Here is a 26,399-nt window from a genome sequence, read left to right as displayed (position 1 = left end):
CAAAGGCCATATTAGCACTGAGCCAAATCAGGTCTGTTTCACAATCATGCATGAGGTTATGGGATGACCTCAGCTGCACTTACAGAAAGTATGTAATTCTTCACGAATGCTGAGAGTTACATAACACACACTTCAGCTCCCTGAGTTTCTGGATTTAACAGAAATCAAATCATGTCCTATGGGTGTCAAGAGGAGTAAGAAGAACAGGCAGATGGCTGAGCCTGCAATGACCCCACACTGACCCTGCTGGGGACATGTGAGGGCTTGAGGCAAGGTGACGAGGAGGCTCAGAAAGAGGGCCTGGCAGCTATCCACATTGGGGCAAGGGCAAACTTGTGACAACAAGGTTTGTGTAGACTGGAAAACAAAGGGACTGACAGTTTGGACTCAGCCACATGCAGACTTATGAGCAAATCAGGGACTAACCAGCCTCTCCTGTCCTGGCATCTCATGAAGGGACCAATCAGTGTCACCATCTGTAGCAGCTTAAAATATACTCTATCACTTTTACTCTAATGATTTCATTCCTTTTTGGGAAATTTCCAGCATTATGAGGTGAGTACTGCTAGAGTGGATTTCTGTCCACAATCTATGAATGTAGGAATCACCCAAAGTTTTCGGTAATCTCATTCCACTACTCAGCCCAAATGCCTGGGCGAGTGTCCTAGCCAAGGAAGGTGCAAATACCAGAGGCACTGGTCATCACAATGCTGGTCTCCCCATGCCGATCTCGCCTTAGCCCAGGCCATCCCAGACACCCAGTGTTGTTACTGCCTGCGGGGGCTGCAGGTTCCCCAAACACAGCCAAAGCCTCTTTGCATCTAGTTGAAGTTTCTTTGACACTGTCCTGGCCCATGAGCTTGAAGCCATGGAATGACCTCTGCGTCCCTGTGGGTCATACTCGTTCTTTACAGTGAGCACTGATCGATGCAGGAATCACTTCCCCAGCCCAGACTCCATTACCTATGATGACAGTTTCCCTTCCTCTAACACAGTAAGCATGACAGTAGTAGATTTACAGTATTTAAAATTATAGAACCTGGTAAAGTAATAATTGGTTCCACTTTTTTTTTTTTTCCTTTGAGAAGGAGTCTCCCTCTGTCACCCAGGCTGGAGTGCAGTGGCGTGATCTCAGCTCACTGCAACCTCCGCCTCCCAGGTTCAAGCAATTCTCCTGCCTCAGCCTCCTGAGTAGCTGAGACTACAGGCGCGTGCCACCATGCCCGGCTAATTTTTTTTTTTTGTATTTTTAGTAGAGATGGGGTTTCACTGTGTTAGCCAGGATGGTCTCGAACTCCTGACCTCAGGTGATCCACCCGCCTCAGCCTCCCAAAGTGCTGGGATTACAGGCGTGAGCCACCGCGCCTGGCCAATTGGTTCCACTTCTAACATAGACCTGACTTCTTTCCAGGGCACAACTAGGAGGCCGGCCCCTCCCTGCTCTGTGTCCCCAATTCCCCCTACATCTTTGCTCTTACCTTTCATCTCCAGAAAACATTCTTCCCTTCCCACCTCCCTAAATCCTGCCACTTCTCAAATAAAATGACAACTACCTGCTCTGCTCCTAAGGGGTCTGCCTTCTATCCTTGGTCCAACTCTAGCCCACACCCCTGCACACCTCTTCCAAAGCTCTTCACGGCTAACTCCAGTTTCCTATCATGCCGTGTATGTGCTATTTGCTTCTTTACACACGACCTTTTTTCTAAAAAGAACAGGAGGCTCTGGAGAGAAAAGTGGTGATGCCTTCTTTATATGTTTCCCAGAACCCATACATAAGACATTACAAATATTTGATTTTTTTCCTGATTATTTGGTTTTTAGGTCATCATTAATAGGAAATATAAAATTTGTCAGACAAGATTCTATTTTGAAGTTAAATAAGGGCAAACTGTTACAATCTGTTGAGACTATTTCTACACAAGCCGGCAGGCGAGTCAACCCCCAACACTCAGTCACATGACCAGAAATGGTGAAGCAGGACCCCACCTGCCCGCAGTCTGTGCCATCCTCCGTCTCCTACCAGCCCGTGAACTCCCGCCTCTAATCACAGCAAGCATGACTCTCCTGACAAGTCTCAGTTCTACAATTTCTCCTTCAGGCTCACCTACACTTTTTCCTTACAGAGACTCTCAGACTCCCCTCCTTTTCAGTGAAAACATCTCTGTCCCTTCAGAATAACTGCAACCTGGCTCCTTAACAGATTTGGTGAAGACAAAAGCAAACTTCCCACATAGTTCTGATGATTACAACTTCAGGAAAAGGAACACTGTAAGCAGGACTGTTTTACTATTGCTATTCTTTAAAAGTTGATTTTAAATATATATATATATATATATATATATATATATATACACACACACACACACACACACATACATATACATATATATTTTTATTTCTTTCTTTCTTTGAGACAGAGTTTCGCTCTTGTTGGCCCAGGCTGGAGTGCAATGGTGTAATCTCAGCTCACTGCAACCTCCACCTCCCGGGTTCAAGAGATTCTCCTGCCTCAGCCTCCTGAGTAGCTGGGATTACAGGCGCGCGCCACCACGCCCGGCTAATTTTGTATTTTTAGTAGAGATGGAGTTTCTCCATGTTGGTCAGGCTGGTCTCCAACTCCCGAACTCAGGTGATCTGCCCACCTCGGCCTCCCAAAGTGCTGGGATTACAGGCGTGAGACACTGCGCCCGGCCGACTTTAAATATTTTTTTAAAGTCTAGATGCACCCAGGGCTCTGGGTTATGTTGGTAAGCGGAACTCCATGCGGGAACATGGGGCCTTGACGATCTGCCTTGCACGCCTCTCTCTGGGCCTTACCTTTTTCCCTTCAGTGTCGCCACAGTAAAACTGTTCAGCTTTGGTCTTGCCCATCACCACGGGGTCAGCGGCCTCAAGGTGGGAAGGGTTGGCCACCAAGGACAAGGTAATGTTCCTGTCGGTGACACGATTGATCCTGCGGTGATACATGCCCAGGTGGTACTTCACATCTCCGGAGCCCTGATGGGGTAAACAGTGAATTTGCACCCTGGCCAAGGAGATGCTCAGTCTCCAAAAGAGCCCTTTTAGATGGGAATTTTTTTTTTTTTTTTTTTTTTTTTTGAGATGGAGTTTCGCTCTTGTTGCCCAGGTTGGAGTGCAATGGCGCGATCTCGGCTCACTGCAACCTCCACTTTCTGGGTTCAAGCGATTCTCCTGCCTCAGTCTCCCGAGTAGCTGGGATTACAGGCATGCACCACCACGCCCAGCTAATTTTGTATTTTTAGTAGAGATGGGGTTTCTCCATGTTGGTCAGGCTGGTCTCAAACTCTCGACCTCACGTGATCCGCCTGCCTCAGCCTCCCAAAGTGTTGGGGTTACGGATGTGAGCCACCACGCCCAGCCTTATATGGGATTTCTACTCCCAGGAACCCAACGCAGAAGGATATGGAGGCCTTTTCCCAGGATCATTCCCATCCAGGGCATAAGGAGAATGTCCCTCAGCCAGAGGGGACACACCCCTGCACTCAGAGTGGGGCTGCTGGACCTCTGACCAGGAGGTGGGCCACTGGCCACCTTTGTCCCAACACTAAAATTCTTCCAACAAGGAAGGCAAATCACAAATGGTACAGAAGAACCAACCCCCCGTAAGTCATTCAAAGAAAGAAGTGGAGCCAGGGGTCTTGTGTAAGTTGGGGCTATGCTGGATGTGTCTCTATGCAGGTGCTTCACCTCATCAGCTGCCTCCAGCTTTGAATCGAATTGACAGAAGATCTGTTCCAGCTCCTTCCTGATGACATTTGCCAGCACGTTCAGCCGCCCCCTGGAACATATGGGCGAGTAGGGTGAGCAGAGCCTGAGGTCATGGCTTCCAGATGGCAGATGAGGGTGTTACAATCCCCTCCCCCTCCCCCCAGGACACGGCACCTCCTCGGTTTGCAGCCCAAGGATAGCTGTAAACTGGAGCTAATGTGGGAACCGAGCCTCTCCGTGCTGGGCAATCAAGGCCACGGTGGGCAGCAGAAAGGTAGAAGATGCAGCAATGCCATGGGCCTGAGGCTTCCTTACCTTCCTCCCTCCCCACACCTTCCCTATTTTCACAGTCTTGGCCTCCCCTTCAATGTCAGGAAGCAGCCTTCCCTCCAGGTTAGACCCAAACAAGGGAACTTGGGTTTAACTTTCATAAAGATGCACTGTAAGGCCAAATGCCAGTCTGAAACTACATGTGGCTTTGGAGGTGACTGTGACTTTGCAGTCCTCCAGAGGCAGGCAATGTGAAAATCCCCTGCAAAGCAATACACCCTCAGGTACCAGATGAGCCCAGACTCACAACTGGCACTCAAGGAGGAAACAGCTGCTCTCTCAGTGCCTTTACCTGGTGCCTCCTACACAGCCCACAGGGATGGTGAGAAACCAGGTTGGGCGCGCCCTTGGCTGTACCTGTGTGGCATGCCCATGATCACGTAGTCCACGCCATTCTCACTAGACTTGTCGATGATGGTTTTGAGGGCAGGGATCAGTACCTCGCAGCCTTCTAGACCAAAGCGCTTCTCAGAGGACCACTTCCGCTGTAGGAACTCCTCAAACCTGGACAGGGAACCAAGCCACCTTGAAGGGCAATGTCACTCTTCCTGACCAAAAAGAGGGGATTCTGGCCAGGCATGGAGGCTCACACCTGTAATCCCAGCACCTTGGGGGGCCGAGGTGGGCAGATCACTGAGGTCAGGAGTTCGAGACCAGCCTGGCCAACATGGTGAAACCTCATCTCTACTAAAAATATAAAAATTAGCCAGCCGTGGTGGTGTGCCTCTGTAATCCCTGCTACTCAGGAGGCTGAGGCAAGAGAATCGCTTGAATTCAGGAGGCGGAGGTTGCTCTGAAGGCTGACTCTACTTGCCTGGTGTCTCTTCACACATGTGCAGCTGGAGCTTTGCCTGTACCACCCCAAACCCCCTCTCACCTCGGCCAACAGGCTGCACACAGGCCCGATCAACACAGACAGGGTCACTGCTTCCCTGGGAATGTCTGCCCCATGGCCCAGGGCCAGACCCATACCTGGTGGACCGCACAAGCCTGGCCAGCAGGGTCCGTTTCTCCTCATTTGTGAACTGCATGATCCCAGGGGTCTCAAACTTCTGCCGGATCCACTGGCACTGCTCCAGGTCATTGATGAACATGAACTCCACCCCAATATGCTGGCAGTAGGCCATCTATTCCATACAGAAACACACAGTCAAGGGGATTTCTAACCAGGCCTGGCTGAATGAAGACTGCCGACTGCCCATTCAGCCAGAAGGAGGGGATGAGCAGGAGGCTTGTTCTGAAATGTACCCCAGTCAAGTGTGACTGAGGATGGGATGGAGTGGGTGCCAGGTAGAAGCCCTCTTCATAGGGTCACGAAGTGCTTCCTTCAGGGACCTGGGTCACTTGTACACAGAGAACCTCCTAGCCTTCCAAGGGCAGGCCAAGGGACAACCCCAGTTCTACTCTGTTACCTTCGTGGCAAGAAGCACAGACCGCAACAGTTGTGGAACTGGGTCCTTCCCCAGGGAAGACAGGCTGTCATTAAGGTCAGACCTGTACCAGCACCCATGACAGGAAATGCCCATAGGGTGTCATAGGCTCAATGGCTGTTTAAGATTTGCAAGTTTTAAAAATTATTTATTTATTTATTTATTTTTTTGAGGCAGGGTCTCTCTCTGTCATCGAGGCGGGAGTGCAGTAGCGCTATCAGGGCCCGTTGCAGCCTCAACCTCTTGAGCTCAAGTGATCTTCTTGCCTCATGATTTGAATTTTTTGGAGAGATGAGGTCTCACTATGTTACCCAGGCTGGTCTTGAACTCCTGGGCTCAAATGATCCTTCTGCCTCAGGAAGGAAGATTGCCCATAAGACAAAAGTCAGGATCCTGAGCAGATCAAGACGTCCTGTACCACGTTCACACTGCACAGCTGGGTGAGGAAGCAGCACCCAGATCTGCAGAGCTCGGCAGGGAGGAATTCAGGAAGAGCAGAGGTGCCAGGAGCGAGAGGAGGCACCAGGCTCTTAGAAGTCCATCTCGGGGCCAGGCGCGGTGGCTCACGCCTGTAATCCCAGCACTTTGGGAGGCTGAGGCAGGCAGATCACAAGGTCAGGAGTTTGAGACCAGCCTGACCAATATGGTGAAAACCTGTCTCTACTAAAAATACAAAAATTAGCCAGGTGTGGTGGCACGTACCTGTTATCCCAGCTACTCAGGAGGCTGACGCAGGAGAATCGCTTGAATCCAGGAGGCGGAGGTTGCAGTGAGCCAAGATCATGCCACTGCACTCCAGCCTGGGCGACAGAGCGAGACTCCATCTCAAAAAAAAAACAAAAAACAAAAAGAAATCCCTCTCGGGCTGCCCTCATCCTGGTACTCCTGCAGAGGCCCAAAACTCGACCTGCACAGCTGCCCTGGAGGACCAGAATGAGAGTCTGAGAGCAAACTGCAAGTCAGCATGGAATAAAAAGAAGATAGGCCCTAATGTGGGCCAACAGACACTGTACAGACCCCCAAAGCCTCCTCTAACTGCCTTTACAGCAGCCACTGCTGCCAGAGTACTTAGAGTGTTAGGTCCTGCTCAGCAGCTCTCATCCATGACCCCACTTGGTTTTCACAACAGACAATGAGACCAGCTGGCATGAGCAGTTAAAGGATGTGCTGAATCTGAGACCAGCCCTGTTCTTTGCAGAGGAGGGTGGGCTATCCCTGTACACAAGCTCCGTGACCATGAAACAAAGCAAACTTTGCCTAAACTCAAAATTATGGCCAACCACAATACTCTAGTTATTATCCAAGTCAACAGAAGAAAAATCTTGCCTAGGAACTAAAAGAGAAAGTGCTGCTGGGAAAGACCCTAGTATTTAAGGGTTTTTTTTTTTTAATTAATTAATTTATTTATTTATTTTTGAGATGGAGTCTTGCTCTGTCACCCAGGCTGGAGTGCAGTGGCACAATCTCGGCTCACTGCAAGCTCTGCCTCCTGGGTTCACACCATTCTCCTGCCTCAGCCTCCGAAGTAGCTGGGACTACAGGCGCCCGCCACCACACCCGGCTAATTTTTTGTATTTTTAGTGGAGACAGGGTTTCACCATGTTAGCCATGATGGTCTTGATCTCCTGACCTCGTGAACCGCCTGCCCCAGCCTCCCAAAGTGCTGGGATTACAGGCGTGAGCCACCCCGCCTGGCCTTTTTTTTTTTTTTTTTTTTGAGACGGAGTCTCGCTCTGTCGCCCAGACTGGAGTGCAGTGGTGCGATCCCAGCTCACTGCAACCTCCGCCTCCCAGGTTCAAGCAATTCTCCTGCCTCAGCCTCCCGAGTAGCTGGGACTACAGGTGCATGCCACCATGCCCGGCTAATTTTTTTTTTGTATTTTTAGCAGAGACGGGGTTTCACCGTGTTAGCCAGGATGGTCTCGATCTCCTGACCTCGTGATCCACCCGCCTCGGCCTCACAAAGTGCTGGAATTACAGGCGTGAGCCACCGCGCCTGGCTATTTAAGATATTTTTATTAACCCCTGTTTGTTCCCCCACAAACCTCATGCTGAAATTTGATCCCCAATGTTGGAAGTGGGGACACACGGGAGATGTTTTGTTTGTGAGGGTGGATCCCTCATGAATAGATTAATGCCCTTGCTCAGAGGTGAGTGGGTTCTTGCTCTATTAGTTCTTGAGAGAGCCGGTTGCTAAAAAGAGCCTGGCACCTCCCCACTCTCTCTCTTGCTTCCCCTCCCACCATGTGATCTCTGCACAAGCAGGCTCCCCTCTGCCTTCCACTGGGAGTGGAAGCAGCCTGAGGCCCTCACCAAATGCAGATGCCCAATTAGATTGTGAGCCAAATAACCCCTTTTTCATTATAAATTATCCAACCTCAGATATTCCTTTATACTTTATAGCAATACAAAATGGACTAAGACAACCCCAAACCATATTTTCTTTTTTTTTTTTTTTTGAGATGGAGTCTTGCTCTGTTGCCCAGGCTGGAGTGCAGTAGCACAATCTTGGCTCATTGCAAGCTCTGCTTCCTGGGTTCACGCCATTCTCCTGGCTCAGCCTCCCGAGTAGTTGGGACTACAGGTGCCCGCCACCACGCCCAGCTAATTTTCTTCTATTTTTAGTAGAGACAGGGTTTCACTGTGTTAGCTAGGATGGTCTCGATCTCCTGACCTTGTGATTCGCCCGCCTTGGCCTCCCAAAGTGCTGGGATTACAGGCTTGAGCCACCACACCCAGCCCCACAAACCATATTTTCTAATCACATCTAAGATAAAAACAGGAACTTCTAAATTAGATGCACAAAAAATACAAGAAGAGGGTGTAGTGGGCCCCCTAATCCCTAACTTCAGAGTCAACATCAGTCCACTGTCCCATCTCACCTTTACAGACACTTGGGGATCCATAGTGACCAATGTACTGACCAGCAGAAGAAACTACATTTCTGCAGAAACCCATTCAAGAAGACATGGCCAGCCCTAGAGTGGCTGTTAATGAGAACCTTCAAAGAGGACCCACCCTCTTTGGATGGGGTCCCTGCCTGAGTTGCAAACCCAGTAACTGGCTATCTGTCCCTTCTTCATCATCACGACCCCAAATGACCCACTGGTGAGGGGTGCTGTGAGGGAAGGACTCTTCCCTTCATCACTACTGCTGTTTCCAATTACAGAGCTGGCAGAACTGTGCTACCCAGGCTCTGCCCATGCCTTTCCTCTCTCCCTTTTACACCTGACAGTGGCAGAATTTCCATTATTGAACAGAAGAAACTATTGGGTTAAAAACTCTAGAAATCAGTATCTCTCCAACATCAGCATTACTTTAACAATTAACTTGGAGATGTAGTTACCGGGCCACTAGATCATGTTGTGTTTTTCCTGTTCTTGGCCCTGTCTCCAGGAGAAAAGGGCAGCAAGTTTCAGGGGCTGATTATTTGTTTTTCCCTCTAATGAGACAATTTTTAGGAAGCCAATAAGTTGAATTTCCTCTAATTTTTGAAAAAGATACAAATTGACCACCACATCACGTGATCAATGCTTAAGATCTGTCTGATTATATCACCAATCTAACATACACACACATTAAATGTAAGTAAAGCATCACCATCAGGCAGGGTGATGAGAAGTTTATGCAAATGTCTGTAAACTGTTGTGAAAATGGAGTCTTCTAAGTTGGGGCCGCTCTGGGGCCAGGAGGGCGTACAGCCTTAGACTCCTGGGTACAGGTCCAACCATCTCAGACAACAAGAGCCAACTCCAGGGCTCTGGCATCAACTGGACTGAAAAGGAGGCAGCCTTTCAACGTGCTTCAGGCCCTCCACCCCCTTCATATGATGAAATCGGAATTACTTGGGATTCAAGATTCAGAGAGGAAGTTAGCCATAGGGACATCAATGCCTCCGCCCCTCATTCTGCTCTCTGGGAAGGAAGGTGCTGAAGAGGCCCCTGAGAGGTGACACTGTGACGTGCTATGGAGACAGTGACTCCATGGGAGCTTTCCAATGTGAGAGCATGTTTAAGGATGAGCTGCTGGGGCCAGGAGCAGTGGCTCATGCCTGTAATCCCAGCATTTTGGGAGACGAAGGCAAGAGGATCACTTGACTCCAGGAGTTCAAGATCAGCCTGGGCAACATGGTGAGATCTCATCTCTATAAAAAATACAAAAATTAGCCAGGCATGGTGGTGCGCTCCTATAGTCCCAGCTACTCAGGAGGCTGAAGTAGGGGGATTGGTTAATCCCAGAGGTTGAGGCTGCAGTGAGCCATGATTGTGCCACTGCCCTCCAGCCTGGGTGACAGAGTGAGACCCTGTCTCAAAAAAAAAAAAAAAAAAAAGCTGCCGGGCTCCCCACAGGGGACTCCTCTGAGGTAAAATGTACTAGTGCTGAGTCTGCTCTCAGCACAGACTGGTATCACCAGATGGCTGTTGTAACAGAAAATACACTGAAGGAACTGGGTGGAACACATGAGCAGTGAAATAACTTGGGGGTAGGGCCACTTGGAGAAGCTATATGGGGTGCCATTTGTGGGGGGTACAGGCAACACAAGAACTTCACAGATCAGCAACATTCAACAGAAACATTATCTAAGCCACATATGTAATTTGTTTTTCTAGTAGACCCACATGAAATTTTCCTATTTTATTTGACCCGATGTATCAAACATTATCTTTTCAACATTTAAAAAGTCATTCAAATATTTTGTACATTTCAAGTGCTCAACAGTAACATGTGGCTAGTAGGCAGAACTAGAAACTATGGTCAGTCTGGTGATGTGGGTGCAGATAAAGGCGACAGGAAGGACCCAAAGGTTCATTCTTCTTGGATTAACCCTTATCACTCCCCCCGGTGCCCAATACATCCCATTGGCCACAAGCTTCTGATGCTGGCAAATAGTTCTGGTTTCTACCCCTTTCTCCTCGACAAGTGAGGAAGGCAGGCGGTGAAGCAGCTCCAAGCTGAGACGCTGACAATACTTCAGGATGCTCATCACAAACTACAGAAAATGCCAGCATTGGACACTCAAGTTTTTTTTTGTTTGTTTGTTTTTGAGATGGAGTCTTGCTCTGTTGCCCAGGCTGGAGTGCAGTGGCGCGATCTTTGCTCACTGCAACCTCCCGCTCCCAGGTTCAAGCAATTATCTGTGTCAGCCTCCCATGTAGCTGGGATTACAGGAGCCCACCATTACACCCCGCTAATTTTTGTATTTTTAATAGAGATGGCATTTCACGATCTTGGGCAGGCTGGTCTTGAACTCCCGACCTTGTGATCCACCTGTCTCGGCCTCCCAAAGTGCTGGGACTATAGGCGTGAGATACTGTGCCTGGCCTGGACACTCAGATCTTTTTAAGCCACTGTGCAGCCAACTGTGGAAACACTGACAAGAGAGTTTTAAATTAAAATTCACTTGCGGGAGCAAGCATTAATCCCTGGGGTGCTAGAGGGCTTCTGATTTAGGGGACCTGGGCTGTGGCCTGGGTATCAGTTCTGTAAGCTCTCCAGGTGGTTCTAATGTCCAGCCATGAGAGGAACAGCCTCAGAGAGCCCTGATGGCCAGTGTGGTTCAACCTGGGTTAGTTAGGGACGTCAGGATTCAGACTCTGCATGATAGGCAGGACCCCAGCTGATATATATACTCAATTCTGAGGGTCCCCATTCCAGGGTATTTCCTCAGTTTATCTTAACCTCGATTCTTTAGCTCTGAATACCAGGAACAGCATTAAGTAACAGTAATAGCCAACTCTTGGCATGGACCTCTCATCAAATCCATTCTCCCCTCTGCAATGGGCATAGAAGTCATCCTTATACTGAGGGAGGCTATGACTTGCCCAGGATGGAAGAACTAGACACAGGTAGCCTAACAGCAGAGCCACAACTCTTAGCCACTGTCTATAATGTGTGTGCATGAAAGAATTTCCTGGCAGGCTTAGTACTAACAGAGTCCAGAGAGAAGGAAAAAAATGAAACAAAACACAAGGATGAGAGGAACAGAGGGAGAGAGGGAAGAAGAGTGGCCACCACTCAGCAGCCCTGACACTGAGCTGTGCAGGAAGCCACCCCTGACTTGAGGCCTGTCCCTCAGGGTTGAAGTGACTCTCCTTCCATCTGTAATAAACTCCTAGTGGGATCTGAAAGCAGAGTTTACTTCCCCTCTCTATGGCTGATCGCAAAACCACTGGTTTCTATCTATAAAATGGCAACAATAGCCACAAAAGTCCTCCTTCCCTTACAATTTTTAAAAAGACAGACAGGTTCATGTTTGTAATCCCAGCACTTCGAGAGGCCGAGGTAGGAGGATGACTTGAGCCCAGGCATTTGAGACCAGCTTGAGGAACACAGCAACACCTCATCTCCACAATAAAAAATTAAAAAAAAATTAGCTGGGCATGGTGGTGTGTACCAGTAGTCCCAGATACAAGAGGTTGGGGTGGGAGGATGGTTTGAGACTGGGAGGTCAAGGCTGCAGTGAGCCAAACTGTGTCACTGCATTCTAGCCTGGGTGACAGTAACTCTGTCTCAGAGAAAAAATAAAATAGAAAGATAGGACAAAGAAAAAAAATAAAACTAGTCTCAAAGCCGTCCTGCCAATACAAGTTCTTAAGAAGCCCATTAGATTTTTCCAGCAACTGCTCTTACCTCCAGCCGACGGATGATCTCCCGCAGAGGAAGTGCTGATTCCTGTCCCCCGATGAAAGTGGTGGTGGGCAAGTGGAAGACCTTGTCGAGGTCAGACTCATCCAGGCCATAGAACCCTGCAGGGCGATGTGGGCAGGACAAGCCAGATGAGGAGGGACGGGGCACAGCCATGCAGGGACCACAGTTTATGGAAAGGGGAAGGAACTCCCCAGGTGAGCAAAAAGAGAAGAAAAAAATCATATAAAAAGCCCCTGATATATGTGAAATAAGTAATATTTTACAGCCAGAAACACAAACTTTAGCAATAAATAGAAGCTGAGGCTATTAGAGTATGACAGGTAAGTCACAATAAAATTCATATTATGCATATGTTAGTTAAGTACACCAATTATTCATAATTTAGAGACAAATTTATTTCAAGGTCCCAAAGATAACCAATTTTGGGGGTGGGAAGAGAGGTCCATGAAAAGGCACTGGGTAAGTCAATCAAAAATCAATACAATAGTTAAGGAGGAATTAAAGTAGAAAATGAAGAACTGATATAGAAGAACAGATCATATGACAATAATATATGTATGTGGTGAATGTCAAAAAGCTGGGGGAGGGGGACTAAGAAGTGAAGGAGAAACAGTCACCAGAAGTCAACTTGTCTGTTGGAGCTCCAGGCAGGGGTGCACCACAGGGCAGCACAGCAGCGTGCAAACAACCCCCAGCCTTGGATTAAGGACCGTCGTCTTCTCCTGAAATTCCTGAACTATGCGTTCTGAGCCCATTCTGCAGGCAATACTCAGCAGTCACAGGTACAACCCTCCCTTCTCCCGACTCCAATCACTCAGCGGGAACCAACTGAGTAAGCACTAATATTCGCTGCAGCACTGTGGGGGAAGACAACACCGCACCTGAAAGTGCATCTCAGTCTGAGAAAGAATAATGCTGGAAGAGCTCTTTCTCTGGCATTATATGCTTGTTTCATCTTGCTGTATCAAAGAGGAAGACTGTCAAATGACACCATACATTCTTTTATCCAGTTTGGCATCTCTCCTGACGTAATATATCAGCTAGAGTACGGCAAAAAGCACAGTTCAAGAATCACTAGCGCTTGAATACCTTACATCAGCATTTTCTCAGGCTCCAGGAATGCACAGTGAACTGGTATTCTGCAAAGTCTCCAACATCTGACTAGACCTGATGAAATATTCTCATTGTTTCCTGGCCAAATTAAGACTAAAAGGAGCCATTAAGTGTCCAGCACGGGATTAACGGTGGTAGTTTGCAAACACAATTGTGTATTTTGATCTCCTTGGAGATTTATAAAAAGGCTTGTTTCTAGGCTCCAACCCTGGTACTGAATCAGTGAGTCTCAGGGTGGGCCCACGAATCTCCCAAGGTGATTCTGATTCAAGCATGGTTTGGGAACTACAGCCTTTATTTATCTAATGCTTTCGGAGAGGTTTTTTTTGTTTGTTTTGTTTTGTTTTTTAAGTCTTAAAAGCAAACTCTACATTTTCCAAGCCCTGTCTGTTTTATTAAAACAAAGCAAATCTGGCTTTTTTTTTTTTTTTTTTTTTTTTACCTGGAGGGTGGTGATGGTAGTAGCGGCTTAGTTAAGCCTGACCACCCATTCCCTCCTGTTAGTCTGTCAACACTGAGAGTACAGCAACCACTTGGGCCTAGGTGAAGCACGTGGCTCTTGCCATTTATGGCCTGGCTTTTGGGCAATTGCCCTATAGTATTTATGGAGGAAAAACAGAATCATCTTTGAGAAATTTTTCCTGACTAAAAAACTCAGGCCAGGTGCAGCTGACTGGGGACCAGAGTAACAGTGCACATTTTGTTGTGAAATATTTTGATTGTGAAACTAATCGGTCCAGTGTATGCCCCCAGATAAGGGCTGTGTATTGGTTGCAGTCTTTCAGCATGGACCCTGTGAAGTAGCGGCCTACAGATATCCCTTGACCTCACCATGTGATGGTCTTTCACTTCTACCATCCTGAGTTCATAGTTCTTGGGCTATACTGCTGAGCCTCAGAACTGCTGGTACACTTTTAGTTCTTTAGCTATTTGAGAAACTAGATCTATATATGAGTGCTTTGTGAAAGCGGAGTACACATATTCTTCCCTATTCCCCCAATAAGTACAATTAAAAATCCTAGACATTATATGCAAAACAATCATAAGACAACTCTGAAAGGTGGAGAGAATAAGGCACACCAGCTAGGGAGGTCTCAAGGCAAAACACACCAGGGAGTTCCCTGGAATTTCTTTTTTGCTTCAAATACCGCAGACCTGGAGCAGAAGAACCAGCAACCCCAAAACTTTAAGAGGTGTATTTGATAACAAAAGCCTGACAAAAGCTGCTCTCTACCAAAAGACCAGGAAAGAGGTAGCCTATCAAGACAAAAAACTTTTAGACAAAAACTGCTCTACTACAGGCAAATACCAGAGAAAACACTGTGACCCCACCCTCACCAGGCTGTAATGGGCCCTAGCACCCAACCCCATCACAGAGGTTTCAGCGAAGGCCCAAGAGGGAATCCAAAATGTCCTTCTCTCTGGGAGGTAATGCATCAGCCCCTTCCCCTAATCCCAGTAACGGTGGATACTTGAGTGGGAGAAGGACTTCCACCTCTGCTGGCAATAACAAGGTGGTGCCCTCCCCTTCCCCAACCACAGTGGGGAACAGTGTCTACAAAAGGTCTGCTATAACAGAAGATTTAAATAAGATCCTGACTCTCACCATACCCAAAATGTCCTGGTTTCAATAAACTATAATTCATAACAAGACCCAGGAGTATCTCATAGTGAATGAGAAAAGACAATCAACAGACATCAACACCATGATGACCAATATGTTAGAATCGCCTATGATTTGAACAGAGTCATCATCAAACAATTTCTTTTTTCTTTTTTTTTTTTTTTGAGACAGGGTCTCACTCTGTCGCATAGGCTGGAGTGCAGTGGTTTGATCACTGCTCACTGCAGCCTTAACCTCCAGGGCTCAGGTGATCCTCCAACCTCAGCCTCTTGAGTAGCTGGGACTACAGGCACACAACACCATGTCCAGCTAGTTTTTGTAATTTTTTTTTGAGATAGCATCTCGCTCTGTTGCCCAGGCTGGAGTGCCGTGGCACCATCTCAGCTCACTGCAACTTCCGCCTCCCGGGTTTGAGCAATTCTCCTGCATCAGCCTCCTGAGTAGAGCAGCTGGGACTACAGGCGTGCACCACCACACTCGGCTAATTTTTGTATTTTTAGTAGCGACGGGGTTTCACCATGTTGGCCAAGCTGGTCTAGAACTCCTGACCTCAAATGATCTGCCAGCTTCAGTCTCCCAAAGTGCTGGGATTAAAGGCGTGAGCCACAGCACCCAGCCTAGTTTTTGTATTTTTAATAGAGATGGAGTTTTGCCACGTTGGCTGGGCTGGTCTCGAACTCCTGAGCTCAAGCAATCTGCCTGCCTTGGTCTCCCAAAGTGCTTACAGGCGTAAGCCACTGCACCTGGCCCAAACAATTTCAATGAGCAATTAAGAACACGATAGAGACAAATTTTTAAAAGTGAGTTACAAATTACAATGTCTCAGCCAAAAACTGAAGATGCAAAGAAGTACCAAATAGAAATTTTTTAAAAAATCAAAAAACATTCAATGGATAGGCTCGATGGCAGAATGGAGGGGCAGAGAATCAGTATATTTGAAGATGGACCAACAGAAATTAACCAATCTGAAAAACAGAAAGAAAATAAAAAATGAACAGAGCCTCAGGGGACATGTGACAGTATAATCAAAGATTTCACATACATATAAATGGATAAAATCAAAGAAGCAGAGAATAAAGAGGGTGGCTGAAAAGGTACTTAGCTAAAAACTTCCCAAATATGGTAAAAGACCAAACCCAAAGATTCAAGAAGCTGAGTGAATCCACGGATATTCCCAAAGAAATCCATGCCAAAACACATGATAATTAAACTTCTGAAAAACAATATCAAAGAAAAAATCTTAAAAGCAGTTGTTGTAAAGTGACACTTTACCTATAGGGAAAACAATTCAAATGACAGGAGTTCTCATCAGAAACCATGGAGGGTAGAAAGAAGTGGTACAGGCTGGGCACAGTGGCTCACGCCGGTAATCCCAGCACTTTGGGAGGCCGAGGTGGGGCAGATCACGAGGTCAGGAGTTCGAGACCAGCCTGACCAACATGGTGAAACCCCGTCTCTACTAAAAATACAAAAATTAGCCAGGCGTGGTGGTGCGTGCCTGTAATCCCAGCTACTCAGGAGGCTGAGGCAGAAGAATCGCTTGAACCCAGGAGGCGGAGGTTGCAGTGAGCAGAGATTGCACCACTGCACTCCAACCTGGGCAACAGAGTGAGACTCTGTCTCAAAAAAAAAAAAAAAAAAAGAAAGAAAAGAAAAGAAAGAAATGGCACAACACTTTTCAAGAGCTGAAAGAAAAGGGAAAAGGATATGTCTAACCAGAATCTTACATCCACCAAAAACTTCCTGTAGGAATGAAGGGGAAATAGAGGTTCCCAGGCAAAGGAAAACTAAGTTTGTCATCAGCAGACCTGCCCTAAAAAATTGGCCAAAGGAAGTATTTTAAACAGAAAGGAAACAATACAAGAAGGAATCTTGGAACACCAAGATGGAAGAAAGAACACAAAAAGCAAAAATCTGGGTAAATACATCAGATTCTCCTCCTCTTGGGTCTTCTAAATTATGGTTGACGGTTGAAGCAAACTTATAACTCTGTCTGATGAAGTTCTAAACGTATGTAGAGAAAATATCTAAGATAATTATATTATAAATGCAGGACGGTAAAGAGATATAAAAGGAGGTAAGGTTTCCATACTTAATATGTACTGAAAAGTTATGACACTAGTAGATGATAAGTTATGTCTATATAAAGTAGTAATACCTAAAACAACTACTAAAAATGCTATATAAAAGGATACACTCAAAAACACGCCAGGCGCGGTGGCTCACACCTGTAATCCCAGCACTTTGGGAGGCCAAGGCAGGTAGATCATGAGGTCAGTTCAAGACCAGCCTGGCCAACATGGTGGAACCCCGCCTCTACTAAAAATACAAAAAAATTATCTGGGTGTGGTAGCAGGCACCTATAATCCCAGCTACTCGGGAGGCTGAGGCAGGAGAATCGCTTGAACCAGAAGGCAGAGGTTGCAGTGAGCCAAGATCATGCCCCTGCACCACTCTAGCCTGGGTGAAAGAGCAAAACTCCGTCTCAAAAAAAAACCCAAAAAACCATAAACTATACCTAATTAAAAAAAATTTTTAAATGTGGGTTTAAAAATCCACAGCACAGGAAAATGAAAGCAAAGCAATGAAAAGCAGAACAAAAAATAAATAATAAAATGGCACACTTGAGCCCTAACATACCAATAATTACATTAAATATAAATGACCTAAATATATTAAATAGAAGATACAGATTATGAGAAAAGTGGATAAATATAAAACAAAACCCACCTATATGCTTATCCACAAGAAACTCACTTCAAATGTGATATAGACAAGTTGAAGCAAAGGGAGGAAAAAATGCATCATGTAAACATTAATCAAATGTAAGTAGGAATGGCTTATATTAATATGAGATGAAGTAACTTCAGAGCAAAGAAAATTACTGGAGACAAAGAGGGACATTCCATCATGGTAAGAGGGTCAATCTACTGAGAAGATACAGCAATCTGAAATGTGTATACACCAAAGAACAGAGCTGCAAAATAAGTGACCCCAAATCTGATAGGACTAAAAGGAGAGACAAACCCACATTTATAGCTAGAAGACTTTAATACCCCTCTCTCAATAACTGACTAAAAAACTAGACAGAAATTCAGCAAAAATACAGAACTCAACAGCCATTAACTAACAGGATCTAACAGATGTGTGTGTCTGTGCACGTGTGTGTGTGTGTGTAGTTTACAGATAGGGTCACCCAGGCCAGAGTATAGTGGTGCAATCATAGATCACTGCAGCCTTAAACTTCTGGGCTCAAATGATCCTACCACCTTAGCCTCCTGAGTGGCTAGGACTACAGGCACGCGCGATCATGCTTGGCTAATTTTGTTGTTGGTGGTGGTGGAAATAGGGGTCTCGCTATGTTGCCAGGCAACAAACTCCTGGCTTCAAGTGATCCTCCCATCTCGGTCTCTCAAAGTCCTGGGTTTATAGGCATGAACCACCATGCCTGGCTCTAGCAGACATTTAGAGAATACTCCACCCAACAATAGCATTTCAACAGCAGCATTCTTTTCAAGCACCCATGAAACATATGCCAAGACAGACAATGTGGTGGGCCATTTTTTAAAAACCCAACAAATTTAGCACAATTCAAATCATATAGGGTGCATTCTCCAACCACAATGAAATCAAACTAGAAAGCGATAATAAGAAAGGTAACAAGAAATCTCCAAACACTTGGAAACTAAATAACACCCTTCTAAATAATCCAAAGGCCAAAGACAAAATATCAAGGGGTATACAAAGAATACAATAATGACCAGCCCGGGCAATACAGTGAGATTTCACCTCTATAAAAAATTTTAAAAATAGCCAGGCATGGTGGCATACACCTGTAGCCCTGGCTACTTGGAAGGCTGAGGTGGGAAGATAACTTAAGCCCAGGAATTAGAGGCTGCAGTGAGCTGTGACCATGCCACTGCACTATAGCCTGAATGACAGAGCAAGACCTTGCCTCAAAAACAACTGAAAGAAAATGAAAATATAACATATCAAACTTTGTAGGACAGCTAAACCAGTACTGAGAGAAACATTTATAGTAGTAAATACATCAGAAAAGAGGGACAGTCTCTAATCAATAATCTAAGTTCCCATTCCTAGAAAAGAAGGAAAAACAACAAAGAAGCCAAAAGCCAATAAGCAGAAGTAAGGAAATAATAAAGAGCAGAAATCAATGAAATTGAAAACAGCAAAACAACAGAAAAAAACCAATGAAACAAGTAACTGGTTCTTTGAAAAGATTAGTAACATCGACAAATCTCTTACAAGACTGACAAATAAAAAGAGGACACAAATGACCAATATCAGGAATGAAACGGGATATCAATACAGACCCTTCAAATATCAAGAAGATTCCGTTCCTTTTCTTGAAGTTGAAAAAGAAATTTAAAAAATGACTATCAAAAATAAGGGAATACTATAAATAACACTACACACATTTGACCACTTAGATGAAATAAACCACTTCTAGAAGAACACAAACTACCATTACTCACCCAATATGAAACAGATAATTAGAAAAGCCCTATGGCTAATAAGGAAATCTAATTAATAAATAAAAACCTTGTGAAAAACTAACCTCTAAGCCCAAATGATTTTGCTGGAAAATTCTATAAAGTATTTGAAGAAGAGTTAACACCAATTCTATTCAATGTCTTTCGGAAAATAGGAGAAACACTTCTCAATTCATTTTATGAAGCCAGAATTACCCTGATACCAAAAGCAAAGATAGTACAAAAAAAGAAAATGACCAATATCCCTCATCAATATGGATGCAAAATATATAAAGAGACAGATACAAAGACATATAAAGGGAATTATATACCATGATCAAATGGTGTTGATTCCACTAATCCAAGGCTGGTTGAATAATCAAAACTCAATCAATACAATCCACTACATTAGCATTAAATCGTCTACATTAAAGAATAAAAATCGGCCGGGTGTGGTGGCTCATGTCTGTAATCCCAGAACTTTGGGAGGGTGAGGTGGGCAGATCACCTGAGGTGGGGAGTTCTAGACCAGCCTAGCCAACATGGTGAAACCCCCACCTCTACTAAAAGTACAAAAATTAGCCGGGTGTGGTGGTGCACACTGGTAGCCCCCTGCTACTTGGGAGGCTGAGGTGGGAGAATTGCTTGAACCTGGGAGGTGGAGGTTGCAGTGAGCTGAGATTGCACCACTGCACTCCAGACTGGGTGACAGAGCAAGAATCAGTCTCAAAAAAAAATAATAATAAATTACAAGATCATATCAATGCAGGAAAAACATCTGACAAAATTCAATATACATTCATAATTAAAACTATCAGAAAAAATATGAATATAGAGGAACTTCCTCAGCTTGATAAAGAGCATTTACAAAAAATCTACAGTTAACATTATACTTAATGATGAAAGACTAAATGCTTTTACCCTTAGATCAGGAACAGGGCATAAGGCTATCCACTCTTACCTCTCTTATTCAATATGGTGCTAAAAGTTGTAGCTACTGCAATAAGGCAAGAAAAGGAAATAAAAGGCACACAGATTGGGAAGGATGAAATAACTTCCTATTTTCAGATGACATGACTGTCTATATAGAAAGTCCTAAGGAATCTACAAAAAAAAAAAAAAAAGCCCTAGAATGAGTTCATCAGGATCTCAGAATGCAACATAAACACTAAAATCAATTATATTTCTATATACTACCAATGAATATGTGGACACCAATGTTAAAAAAGAAAATAATAGTTAAGTGTAAATATAACAAAACATATACACAATGTATATGCTGAAAACTACAAAAAGCTGATTAAAAAAATCAGTGATCCAAATAAATGAGGAGACATACTATGTTCATGGATTGGAAGACAACATGGTAAAAATGTATTTTCTCCCTAAATGGATCTATAGGTTTAAGCCAATTCCTATCAAAATGGCAGTAAGATATATGTAGACATAGATATGCTTATCCTCAAATTTATATGGAGAAGGAAAAGGCCCTTGAATAGTCAAAACGATTTTGTAAATGAAAAATAAAGTTTAGTAGCTACAGTAATCAAGACACTGTGGTATCAATGGAAAAACAGACACACAAAGGAAAATAACTGAAAATCCAGATACAGACCCACACCAATAAGTCCAACTGATTTTTGGCAAAAGTACAAAAGCAATTCAATGAAGGAAAGACAGAGTTTTCAGCTAATGGCACCAGAACAACTGGATGTCTACACACAAAAATATAAAATGAACAATAAAAGAATCTTGATCTAAATGCCTTATACAGAAATTTACTCAAAATGGATCATAGATTTGTATGTAAAACACAAAACTATAAAACCTTTAGAAAAATGCATAGGAGAACATTTTGGGGATCTAGGGCTAAGGAAAGAGTTCTTAGACTTCATACCAAAAGCACAATCCATAAAAGGAAAATTAATAAACTGGATGTCATAAAGCTTAAAAACTTTGGGCATAGAAGCTGAGGTAGAAAATGAGGGGGAAAAAAGATTAAAAACTTCTGCTCTGCAAAAGATCCTACTAGCCAAAGAATGGAAACAATCCATTCCAATGAAGAGGTCCTTCAACAGGTGAATGGTTAAAAACAATCATAGTACATCCACACCATGGAATACTACTCAGCAATAAAAAGGAACAAACTATTGATTCACACCAACAACCTGCATGAATCTCTAAGAAAATTATGCTGATTGAAAAATGCCAATCCCCAAAGGTTACATACTGTGATTCTACATTTATAACATTCCTGAAATGACAATTTCAGAAATGGAGAATAAAATAGTGGTTGCCAGGGAATACAAGTAGTGGCTGGGATGGGAGGGAAGTAGATATGGTCATAAAAGGGCAACAGGAGGAATCCTCGTGGTGATGGATGTCTAGAGTCTTACTTTATCAATTTAGTGTAGTGGTGTGATGTTGTACTATAGCTTTTCAAGATGTTACCACTGGGGAAGCTGGCCAAAGGGCACAGAACTGTTGTCACAAGTGCATATGAATCTATAATAATCTCAAAATAAAAAGTGTAATTAAAAAGTAGAGTTTCACAGATATTAGAAGAAGGAGAAAAAAGATAACTGCTTAGAGAAGCCAGAGTGTAAAGAAGAGACTGGCCACCAGGGTGGATGACAACTGGCTGATGATCCCCCAGCATTTCGACTCTGGATTCCTCAAATGTGTTTTGCCCAACCGAGGGTCACTAAGAGTTCTCAGTAAGTTTTTATTAATACTTCAGTTGGCCTTCAAACATAAAACATTTTGGAAATCTTGCCCAAAATGCCCAGGAAGCAGAATCTGGAAGAATCCAGAGTCCAGTCAAAGCCTCAGCACAGAATGTGGAGGACAGGACAAGCCACCATGCAGAGCTGAACATGGCTTCATGTGCCCAGCTGGCTATGGCAGCAGCTAAAGGTGAATTATGCTGAAGATGGAAGCTCACAGTGAAGCGATGAAGCACACGTGAAGATGAAAAGTGCTCTTTGAAACACAAATGAACAGAAACAAGACAATACCATATAAGTAGCTCTACTTATTGGTTAATAACTAAAGGAAGGGAAAAACACATTTCAGAACAATTAACAAACTTAAAAACACGCGACAGAAGTTGTGTCAACTTTCCCCATATTGCATGCTAGGAAAAGTTGCACATCCTATTCAAATGAAGTCCTCAACTCTGAAAAGGTGAAAGGCTCATTATTTTCATACCTCCTACTGTTAGCATTCGAAGTCGTTCCTTGAAAACTGCAAGATCTGAGAGGCAGAGTGGGGTATCGTGGGTGAGCGCAGAAGGAAAAAGACAGGTGAGAGTTAGTTTAAAAAAGACCCAAACACCAAAACCCTACACCATTACCATAGTAACAGGTAGCACAGACACCATCACAGGGACACACACACACATCAAGGGAGAAGTGGGTGGGTTACATGGTCAGGGGGTCAATTTTGTTAAACATGGAAATGATTCATAGTACAGCTGGAATAAGGTGAATCAGAAGGAGGGGAGGTTAGCACCCTGACAATGGAAAGCCATCAGGCAGCGTCGTTTGAGAGCTCCTCATCTCCTTAGCTTCAAGAAGTGGCGGATAACAGCACTTTCCTGGGAAGTCACTACTTTGAGATGAAAATTGAGGAAAAGAAAATGAAAAAGCCTAATTTTTATAGCAGATTATTTCTCAGCACTAGATTCAGGTGGCAGACTACTCTAAACCGTAAGATTCTGAAGAATTCTAAAGAATGGAAGGATTCCTTGATCTCCCATCTCAAGAAGGCAAACTAGAAAAGAAGTGCTTGCTAGCTGAAAACAACCAACAACCCAAGAGCCACAGCTGCATCTCCACAGCTGTACACTTCCTTCTACCTGTAAACTTTTCATCGGATTTCTACTATACATAACAGCTTTCTGAGCCACTGGTGAAATCAAGGCATTTATTTGGATACACAAAACATGCTCCAGACCCTTATTGTCTGGGCTTGTGGGCCTGGGGGATGGGGTCAGGAAGGTAGGCAGTAACACAGGCACACAGAGAAGCTGATGGTTGAGCACTTAGAGTGCTGTCACTGGGTATGCTCCCTGTACTGGGAGTGCAGAGAAAGGCCAGCGAGTGCTTCCTTTGAAGTCAGACTCAGACCCCAAGAAAAGGCCTGCTTCCTAGGGCTGTGACAGGGGCTGCAGGTCTCCAGTCCTGGGCAAGCCACACTGTCTCCTTCCCCCAGGGAACAACAACCACTGAAGAACTCAGAGCCAAGTGGCTCTTAAGACAAAGAATATCTAAATGTCGATATTTTGCTTAAGGCAAGGATGAAGAATCTTAAATTTTCTCCTTCAATTTTCAAAACCAAGACATGAGACCATGTCAAGATGCCATAAGTGAGGTGTATGTTAGTTACCCTGGAGACTCCAGGTAAGGATCTACACATGGGAGGGCCTCGAAAGGAACCTTAAATACTCATACCCATTTTTAAAAATCTAAAGGCAATGTGGTAAAATGTTTACATTCTTAGTACTGAGTATGTGAATGCTCTTTTATCTGTACTTTTTTATATTTTTAAAATAAAAGGCAAACAAAAGACACAAACCAAAGAAGAGAGTGAAGAGAACAATAGAAGATATTCTGGTTGTCACAATTTACAGAAAGCACACAGATTTTCCAACACCTGAGTGCTTTGAAGCATTGTAAATTACTTCTTGAAGAGTGCAGGTGCTGTGAGGGAGGAGAGAGGGAGCGGATGGAGACTTGGCCACAGTACTTCCAAGTGAAGCACAGAAGCAGGAATGTGACGCTGGGAACCAGGGGACTCGGTTTACCAGTTTCTGGGTATCTCCAGTCAAAGAATCTTCTCAAATGTCAGATGTCTGCTTGGCCAGCTTCATTCTCCTTGAGGGTGACCATATCGCCCATGGCTTCAACCACCCTGGTTATGTTCTTAGCTTGGCCCTGCCCTCCCGAGTCACTTAGGAAACCTCATCTCCAGCTTCTCGGTTATCTGTGGCACACAGCACGCTGCACAGAGCAATCAATGCTTACTAAATGAACTGCTCTATATCACTCTGAAATTACAAAAGCTAATTAAACGTCAACTCTATTTTTAGCTTATTTTTCTCAGCCATCAAAGGAACAAACCGGAGAGCCCTGGAAGGTCAGGAGGATGTGTGGAAACTTTGTCATGACTCGCTGTGCTGTTAATGACAGCAGGTTGTCAGAGAAAGGCAAGAGCTAAGTAGTTGACATTTTGCCACATTTTTCAACTTTTAAATTGACTTTTTAACTATTTAACTCAAGTTCATTTCCTAAAATGGTATTAGCAATTTGTAAACATCAATGGTAAATGGGAGAGAAGTTTCACACTTTCTTCCCATTTATTTATACAATTGGTTTTTAATTCTCTTTTAATTATGTTTAAATCTCACATTAAAGTACATCTCATGGAGTGCGGTGGCTCATGCCTACAATCCCAGCACTTTGGGAGACCAAAGCAGGTGGATCACTTGAGCTCAGGAGTTTGAGACCAGGCTGGACAACATGGTGAAATACCGTCTCTACTAAAAATACAAAAATTAGCCGGGCATAGTGGCACATGCTTGTAATCCCAGTTATGTGGGAGGCTGAAGCAGGAGGATTGCTTGAACCTGGGAGGCAGAGGTTGCAGTGAGCTGAGATCCTGCCACTGCACTCCAGCCTGGGCAACAGAGCGAGACTCCGTCTCAAAAAAAATAAAATAAAATAAAAATAAAAAAACAAATTTAATTAGGCCAGGCACAGTGGCTCACGCCGGTAATCCCAGCACTTTGTGAGGCCTAGGCAGGTGGATTACATGAGGTCAGGAGTTCGAGACTAGCCTGGCCAACATGGTGAAACCCTGTCTCTACTAAAAATACAAAAATTAGCCTGGTGTGGTGGCGCACGCCTGTAGTCTCAGCTACTCAGGAGGCTGAGGCAGGAGAATTGGTTGAATTCGGAAGGAGAGGTTGCAGTGAGTCGAGATCGTGCCACTGCATTCCAGCCTGGGCTACAGAAAGAGACTGTCTCAAAAAACAAAACAACAACAAAAAACCCAGTAAAGTACAACTCAATCATTTTTGTCACTGTGTAAAGTTATACTCAGAATTTATACCGAAACCACAGACAGTGGCATTTTTAAGTGGGAAACTAATTCAAATGCTACACTTGAAAGATAAAATTGGGCCAGGCGCAGTGGCTCACCTCTGTAATCCCAACACTTTGGGAGTCCGAGACGGGCGACTCACTTGAGGCCAGGAGTTCAAGGCCAGCCTGACCAACACAATGAAACCCCTTCTCTACTAAAAATACAAAAATTAGCCGGGCATGGTGGTGCACATCTGTAATCCTGGCTACTTGAGAGGCTGAGGCACGAGAATCACTTGAACCTGGGAGGTGGAGGTTGCAGTGAGCTGACATTGCACCACTGCACTCCAGCCTGGGTGACAGAGTAAGACTCTGTCTCAAAAAACAAAAATAATAATTAAAAAAAAACAAACAACAGCAAGAAAAAACTGAGGGCAAGAATTTCTAATTAAGCAGGAGTTTCTAACTGTTTCTAATTAGGCAAATGAGTGGGCCTCACTGTCTAGACCTTTCCATTGATAATACTCTGGTTCTAGTGTTTTGCAATATACACCCATGTCTACCGTGGTACCCCAACGGATGACCCTTCTTCAAGAGCCAGTGGAAAAAGCCTCCCTAGGAGCCCTCCTACCAGAAGACGTTGGGCTGCCACTACCTCCCACTCTGACCGGATCCATTCAGGGATAATATAACATGAGGTTGGTGCCTCATTCTCCAGATCTGCAAATTTGCTGTCAAGGAACCTCACTATGGAATGTGAGTGAAGAGAAATGTGTATTTAATACATGTCAGCTGGGCGCGGTGGCTCACTGCTGTAATTCCAGCACTCTGAAAGGCCAAGGCAGGAGGGTTGCTTGAGCCCAGGAGTCTGAGACGAGCCTGGGCAACATAATAAGACCCTGTCTCTATTTTAAAAATAAAATAAAATTAAAAAATAAAGTATCTC

At 44.6% G+C, this 26,399-nt stretch overlaps 1 protein-coding gene across 5 annotated transcripts in view; it reads right to left on the bottom strand.

Moving 5' to 3' along the window:
- Positions 1–26,399, bottom strand: part of OGDH (oxoglutarate dehydrogenase) — a 101,819-nt gene that overhangs the window by 29,323 nt on the left and 46,097 nt on the right. For 2 of the 5 annotated variants that reach the window (XM_031013545.2, XM_031013544.3), the window contains exons 5-10: positions 22,578–22,622; positions 12,120–12,235; positions 5,032–5,186; positions 4,417–4,563; positions 3,709–3,799; positions 2,818–2,997 (exon numbers count right to left, since the gene is read on the bottom strand). In XM_031013545.2, coding sequence (XP_030869405.1) covers positions 2,818–2,997; positions 3,709–3,799; positions 4,417–4,563; positions 5,032–5,186; positions 12,120–12,235; positions 22,578–22,622 — 734 coding nt within the window. The remainder of the gene's footprint in view (positions 1–2,817; positions 2,998–3,708; positions 3,800–4,416; positions 4,564–5,031; positions 5,187–12,119; positions 12,236–22,577; positions 22,623–26,399) is intronic. The other 3 variants (XM_031013546.2, XM_031013547.3, XM_031013548.2) reach the window with 2 other exon arrangements.

This window comes from Gorilla gorilla, chromosome 6 (genome assembly GCF_029281585.2).
Source record: "Gorilla gorilla gorilla isolate KB3781 chromosome 6, NHGRI_mGorGor1-v2.1_pri, whole genome shotgun sequence".
NCBI classification, from domain to species: domain Eukaryota; kingdom Metazoa; phylum Chordata; class Mammalia; order Primates; family Hominidae; genus Gorilla; species Gorilla gorilla.
The sequence above is the reverse complement of the archived record's forward strand: the minus strand, read 5'-3'. Positions and strand labels throughout refer to the sequence as shown.